The sequence below is a fragment of the Mercurialis annua genome, linkage group LG6 (genome assembly GCF_937616625.2).
Source record: "Mercurialis annua linkage group LG6, ddMerAnnu1.2, whole genome shotgun sequence".
Taxonomy (NCBI): domain Eukaryota; kingdom Viridiplantae; phylum Streptophyta; class Magnoliopsida; order Malpighiales; family Euphorbiaceae; genus Mercurialis; species Mercurialis annua.
Genome location: NC_065575.1, coordinates 46963954 through 46971423, shown reverse-complemented (window position 1 = coordinate 46971423; position 7470 = coordinate 46963954). Strand labels below are relative to the sequence as shown.

The 7470-nt window shown below is 33.6% G+C and overlaps 1 protein-coding gene across 1 annotated transcript; it reads right to left on the bottom strand.

The window, feature by feature from the left end:
* Positions 1-1495: 1495 nt before the first annotated feature.
* On the bottom strand, positions 1496-6995 carry LOC126654161 (leucine carboxyl methyltransferase 1 homolog). The gene is made up of 13 exons (XM_050348238.2): positions 6739-6995; positions 6412-6500; positions 6156-6298; positions 5973-6020; positions 5810-5888; positions 5537-5639; positions 4939-5059; positions 4728-4775; positions 4092-4175; positions 3687-3751; positions 2645-2696; positions 2370-2408; positions 1496-2039 (listed from the first exon to the last, which is right to left on the bottom strand). The coding sequence occupies exons 1-13, from the start codon at positions 6816-6818 to the stop codon at positions 1959-1961; spliced, it is 1032 nt and encodes a 343-aa protein (XP_050204195.1). The 5' UTR covers positions 6819-6995; the 3' UTR covers positions 1496-1958.
* Positions 6996-7470: the final 475 nt, after the last annotated feature.

The window sequence follows — 7470 nt, the reverse complement described above, 5'->3', positions numbered from 1 at the left end:
CAAGTTTAGACACAATTGCTATAAAATTAAAAAATTGGCTGCAAAACAGGAAGTTTGGATTTGATATTCTATTTCTTTTTGTCTCAAACCCATTTCTAATAAATTACAATCTTTAAAATTAATCTTTTTATATTACATTTATATGAGATCCGCTATTTATTGTCATTGCATCAAGGAAGTGAATTAGTCGTAAATTTATAAAATCTAGAATATCAATTATATATTTCAAAAATATGCGAAAACGATGAAACAGATAATTGTTTTGGCACGGATGTAGCAGCATTTAGACCAACAAAATATACACAAGATTCAATATGAAAACACACATGTGTGTTCTATTTTCCAAAAGGAAGAGACCAAAACGACAAAAAAGGGCTTGTACTAAACGACCAGGTTGCAGAGAAATTACCACGTACCTCTATTACTTATCTTACAACAAAGAACTGGAAAACAAATATTGTAAACGAAGGATCAGCTAAAAGCTGCAAATGATAAATTGATATAATTCCCTGAATTTAGGTTAGGAAGTATCCAAAACAAACACAGTAAATGGTAGGCGCCAATCCAAAGAAAATGATAGCAACTGTTTTCTTGTTAAAACTTTAACAAAGTGGACCATTGCTCCACACTCCACATCTAAATGTACACTTCTTTTTTAGCATTTGCAATTTATCATTAAACATTTGTTACTTTTTCTTAATTCGTGGGCCCTCAGACAATCTCCCAACTTTTTACTTTTGGCTCCAAGATCTTCACTAATTACTAATTAGGCTCTAGCAAAACACAAAACTAATACCTATAGACGAGACGAATCTAGTTTTGCCACCTGAGTTTTTAACATTTCTAGCATAGAAATTTTCCACAAATATATATAAAAAGGAAAGGGGGCAAGAGAATCGCGGTTTTTGAACCTGCGTCAGGATCAATTAACTCAACTTGACCCATTTGAATCAATTAAAAATAACACTCGCAATATTTAAGTCGATTAACTCTCAGATTATACGAAATAAACGAGTTCGTGAACTACAATGACCCAATTTGGGAGTTAATTAAACTAAAAATAGATAATATTATTCCTAATTGATCTAAAATAGAAAATATTGTGCTTAATTATAAAAATAACTAAGTATGAGTTAATTGATCCCGATGCATAAGCTCAAAGACGGCGACGATCTTTTGTTCAAAGGGAAAACAAACGTCTTACCATCTTTAGTTTAATCCCAAGTACACTAGAAATTAAAATATATTAACAGCATCATCATGCTCAAACCACCTGGTTTCTATACTAATGTGAAAAGTCTTCCATTTTTCTACTCTATGCAGTCGCTAGCTTAGAACTCTAATCAAACAACCTATAGATTTGGGGTTCTGTTCATAGGATAGCACATCGATGGTCACAAATTCACAAATTCACATTGAATTTTACAATTTTACAACATTGCTATTCCATAGACATTTTGGCCATCTAGGGGGAAAAAAGGAACAAGAAAAGACGAGCAAAAAGATGAGTGGAGGAGAAAATTAAAAGCAAAATAGTGTGAGAATACAGTACATTAATAGGCAAATCATCAGTTTTAAAAAGTATATTAAAATGAAAAGGCAAACCATCCATGCACATATAATTTGCACATGACAATGGACCCCAGAGCCATTTGTATGACACAGTGCGGTGCTGTAGGGACCCACCCACCAATTGTTTTGGTAAACAGCTAGCATGAAGAAATTAAAGGATGTGCTCTTCTAGAGCCGGACAAATAATGCACAGAGATTTATCCACACAAGTCATCAATCCATGTACAGAAGAAGACTAATAGCTAAAAACCAACTGTGTCTGTTGAGTTGAGAGACATTTTTTTACCTGGTTAACTGGGCCGTACTGTTCGAATGCGCTATTCTCATACTATTTGTTTCACCAAACTGGATAAGAGCATTCATGACCGGTGGTTTGTTTTTAGGCCTCATGTAGATGCTGCCGGGCCGGAAGGGCTGCTCGTCACGTCCTGCTGATGGGTAGGAAAACCGAAATTCACAAACAGCCCCTGTATAGTCGAAAGTAATCAAAATGGTGATTGACAAAGGTTATCCTTTGGGTATCAAACAATAATAATATGCATCAATAAAGTGATGTATAATTCTCCTCATGTCATCATCAAAAAAAGAAAAAGGAGAAAGATTGGGGCACTTTTCTACTGTTTGACATGATTCAGACAATAACATATGCCTTCAGGATGAATAGAAACTTCACATGAAAATGATAATGAGCATGGATATTAATTAGCTATCATTCAAAACAAAAATTACTAGTCTACTGTGAAGTTTTATTATATCATTATTTTGCAAATTGCAAAGGACGATCGTGTATTACATACCATGGCGTCGTTTATTGCACAAGTCACGCAGTAGTGCTCCTGAAAAACAGCAATAGATAACACAGCAACATCAGCAAAAAAAACAGAATGTTCATTGCAGTTTATGGCCATTTAAGATGAATTACCACTTGACTGATGCCCTTTTTTATTTAATGCATGGAGCAGAAAATCATATTTGGTCTAGGCCCACACGTTGAAATCAAGTATTGTCATGATGATTAAGAATCTATTGCACTTTATACTTTCTTTTACAATAGGAATGAGCAAATGCTTGCCTGCATCATATGCCACTCTTCAAACTCATCAAATAGTTCCAGCCTTTCGATCCTAATGACCAGAAAATTCCCATGAGTATTATAAAGTTAAAGGCAAAGGGAAAAAAAGTAAGGGAAATGAAAGCTTCACAGTACAGAACAGAATAGATAAAGATTAATCCAGCAAAAAAAGGGAGGAGATAACAGCCAACAGGGAGAGAATTTTCTTTTGTATATTCTATAATCAACACGTCAAAATCTTGAAAAGACGAGACATTGAGGATTCCTCCTTTCAGAAAAAGAAGTATCTGAATCCAGAAATTGCACATTTAGTCTAAGTAATTAGCTAGTCACATCAACTTTCTCCTTGTTTTAACCAATAAAGGTCCATTTCGCCCCTCCAACTTGGGAGGGAAGATCAAAAGAGTCCAAATTTGTGGGTTTGAACAAGAAAACCCACAGCTTGTCAATCTTGGGTCAGTTTACATTACACTCTAATCCGACATTATTCTTGCTGGTCAGAAGTGTAAAACGATAAAAAGTTCTACAAGTTGTGGGTGCCTTTTGAAAACCATGAACTTTGATTCTTTTGATCTTTTGTACCAAGTCGGAAGGGCGAAAAGAACCTTTGTTGTTGTTTTAACATATGAACTACTTAAGCTGCTATTTTTCAAACACTTTTCAAACAGACAGCTATACATCTTTTCACGGATGCGTAAGTATAATCATACAACTCCTTTTATTGCCAGAAATAGGCAAAGACGTTGAATCAGACACTGCTACTGGTTTCATTAACAGCTAACAACCAATGCTATTAGATTCATTTAACTAGCCATATAATGAGATTTGGAAGATGCAATCTCAAGCATCTATTCTACAGTAAATCAATTGAGCAATGAGTAGTCTTATTCCCAAGCAAAACCATAAGAATTGAGAAGGATTGAATGCAAAACTGTTCTTTTTCTAAAGCAATTCTGAAGTATGTAATTAATTGTTTGAAAAATAAAACAGCAGATCTGATGATGAGGTTTTCTGGTTGTCCAATATGAATTAGAGCAAATACCTGCGCCTTTCTTGAGCTTCAATAAAATCGGTATAAACTCTCAGCATGTCCCAAGCAACAGCCCTCTAACATCTCAGATGTGTGCAAGAGAAGAATAAAGAGTTAAAGGTAAAACAAAAAAATGAATTGAGAACAATAACATTTAGGTAACTTTAAAAATACCTAAATCAGTTTTGATAGAAAGAGCTTATGTATTTATCTTTATACTAATTGCCTAATGACATTTTTAGGTTCCAGTTCTTGCAATAGCCAATCCACCATTTAAGCGATCATTCACGATAACTTTTCTTGCTCATTGCTATTAATTTACCACTTGCGCATAAACAATGTCACAAATCTTTTTTCCTATCAAAACAAGGAAGTGAAGTTCGACCATTTACAAGAAAAACTGGCTACAAGGTATACCTGCCATCCTTGATCTAGGAAAAGTTTTTCCTTTGCAAGTAAAGTAGGTGTCGCATAAATCCCAAGTAGTGCACAGCCACGACTCTAAGGACCAAATGAATAAAAAGATTACTATCATAACTCATAAGAGCACAACAACATGTGGAAGTTAATAATAAAGCATGTCTTCTTTCATTCAAGATATTTAGGGAATTCTTCAAACTATTGCGATTAACATGAAAACACTGATAACTGCCTCATAATCAATAATTGAAAATGCTCAAGTGATGCCCGAAAAAGTTTACGCTTCATTTACTTTGCTTGGCAGTCTAACTTAATCTCTCTGCAGTATCCTTAAGAGAAGAAGGGAAGAGTAACAGCATGCAGGATTCTTTAATTTTCAACTTCCAAAAGGAATTTAAGAAAAAAGTCAGGATACTTCCCAATAGTTCCCAGATAATTTTTAGAATAGGGTTAGAAATAACAAATAGGTTTACCATTTGATTCAATTTTCTAGTTTTGGATCTATTTGCTTCAATATCAAAAATCTCAATGCAAAAATGACCCAAGTTCTGAATCAAAAAGAAAAGCTGGTAAATTAACTAAAAGAATTGATTCAACTAATATAACAGCAATATAATGAAGTAAAATTCAAACCTCCAAATTCCTAATCATTTGTTGCCCAAAAGCATCATCGGGATGGATCTGTTACCATCGGTAAGAAATGTAAGTGACCTTGTTTATCATATAAAACGAGCATGCAAAATTAAAAAACAAAATGGTAAACCAAAGAAGCTAGGAGCCACATTAAAAAATGGTATTTATACTGTATTCAAGCTTGTAAAATGGGCCTGAAAATGCCTCTAACCTGTTCATATAAGAAAAATAAAGCAGTTGAAAATGTCCTTGATGTCCAACCAACTATAGCACGAGTTGATTCTGGATCTAAGTATATCAAGACGCACTCTGCAATTATAAATGTTGGCAAGCTGATAAAAGTATAAGAATAAAGCAATTAAAATTCCCTACATCATGAACTACATTACCAGACTGAAATCAGCAACAACTATATTAGTATTCAGAAAGAGTTATTTGATTTAGTAAGAATTGTAAAGTTTCAGCAGATTGATGAAACAATGAACAGTGACAGAAAAACCAAGAGTAAAGTTCAGAGCAAAAAGAGATAGGGCTCAAAAACTATTAGCATGGATAGATTCTTTTTGACAAGATGCACTCAAGAGATCACGGATAGAAGTAAACAGAAACAAATTGACCACTAGATAGAGCAACTACTTAGGTAATCAACATGATCTAAAAATACTAAACTATTGAACTAATGCAATTTGATCATTAACATTTAAATAAAACTGAAGCTGCACACATACATGGGGACCTTATTAACCAAATCTACAATCTCATGTAGTTTTTTTTGATAAATAACAGTGCAAAAAACGCTGCACACATACCTGGGATCAATATTAGCCAAAGCTATGATCTCATCTAGTTTTTGGATATCACGCAAATCAACTGGCAGTAGCTTGTAGTGATCACTGTGAACTTCTCCTTTCTCTGTAAAACAAAAGAGGTTGAATATAGCAAACCAGAAATTAAACGTGAAGCATGTAAGATCAGCTTACAATCTATAAACCACAAACATCCATTTCTTTCACGAACCAAAATAGGAACTGTAACTATCCTAACTCAAGATTCCATGTCATCAAAAATATCTAGAAACTGACCTTGCGAGATTGATGCTGAAGCACCAAGTTTGCCTCTCAATTGACTGGATTCAATAATTGCTGCCTTTTTACTAGTTACCTAACAAATAGTTCATGTATGTGAAGAGCAAAGAACTGCCAGCCAAACCCATATGATATAATTATAAGTGATTGAATCTCAAACCTCCTTGAAATCCAGCTCCACATATAGAGATGGTGCTTTTCCCTCATCCTGTAATAGAAAATGTAGCAACTACCGATAAGCTCGCCAACATCAAAAGTTAATATAAATTATGCGGTATATCAATTTTTGCTAAATTATGCGTTATATCAATTTATCGAAAAGTCATGAAATGAACTGTTGCACCTGTAACTGAAAGTAAGTTGTATCAAACCCAGCTCCAATCGACAGTATCTGCTTCTTTGTACGCCCGTTATCTTCACCATCCGTTTTACAATCAAGAAACTGATTCATAAGCTTGCGAAGAGCCGCCCAACGAGCAAAATAGCCTTAATTATAAAATCAAGCAAAAACATATAATTAAGCCAGCACTAAATACTGAGAATAAGTAAGTCCTGTAATGTCAAAAACGTAAATAAGACTACTCAATTAATAATCATACCGCGGTTGATTATCGGCGATCTCCTCACAGGTCTTCTCACGAATAAATGAACATAGTCATCCTTCATGTATCCCTTTTTAACACAGGACCTAAATATACACACGCATTAAAATAAATAATCAAATCACAGATATAATTTTATGTTCTGATAGTCGTCTCATAGCTTAAAAATTAAACATAATAACTTAATTTTTTTTCTTCTCAATTTTTGAGAAATTTGGCAACTAACACACGCAGCAAGCAAAATAATATTGAGAATTAACTAATTGAATAGATGAACATATAGAAACTAAAATAAGAGAATGATAGAAATGAAATGTAACGCACAATTTACTGGCTGAAGCGTCGTCGTTTGTAGCTTGAACTGCTGCTCTGTTGCTGTGAGTATCGGCCATGGGCTTTGCCATTGTGCTTTACGGAAGACAGAATAGCCTCCGAAGCGAACGGAAGTATATTTATTCCGATGAAAAGTCGGGAGAAAAACACCGAAGCTGGTGATTACAGATTCTAATTGGTTAACTTTTTTCTGATAATCGGGGAGGGGGGACTAATTGGTTAATTCAATTTGGGCAAAAAGTGCAAATAAATACAGTATAATTACTCTTCAAGGATAAACACTCTACATAATTGAACAAAACATCAATTCAACCCCTCAACTTAGCACAAGATATCAAGAACATTATTCTCAAAAAGATTGATAAAGAACACAATACTTTGAATTTTCAAATGGAATCCTCCTCCCAATTGCATAACTATACGTGAAATACACGTAGTTGGAATTTCTTTTAGAAAAATCTTTAGTACTCGATATGTAATGGTTCTTAAAATTTTAATTATAACTCTTATATATTTAAAGTCTAAAATCATATAAATTTTAAAATAAACATTTAAATTTTTTATATTTTAACTATTTTTCCCTCTTTTTCCGCCGTCACCATCAACAATTAAAGCTAATTAGAAAGTTAATTAGGCTTAGAATTTTAATTAAAAGATTTATAATTAGATATTTCCTCTTTTTTTTAGTGTGTAAAATATTCTTTTATAAAGGAATGACACTAA

Bases quoted from the DNA above. Each gene is read 5' to 3' on its own strand.
- LOC126654161 (XM_050348238.2), bottom strand. From the start codon at position 6,818: ATGGCAAAGCCCATGGCCGATACTCACAGCAACAGAGCAGCAGTTCAA. The intron at 5,060-5,536 runs GTATGTGTGCAG...TACTTTTATCAG, and splicing joins TTGGCTAATATTGATCCCAG to CTTGCCAACATTTATAATTG. The intron at 3,752-4,091 runs GTATACCTTGTA...CTGAGATGTTAG, and splicing joins TCCTAGATCAAGGATGGCAG to AGGGCTGTTGCTTGGGACAT.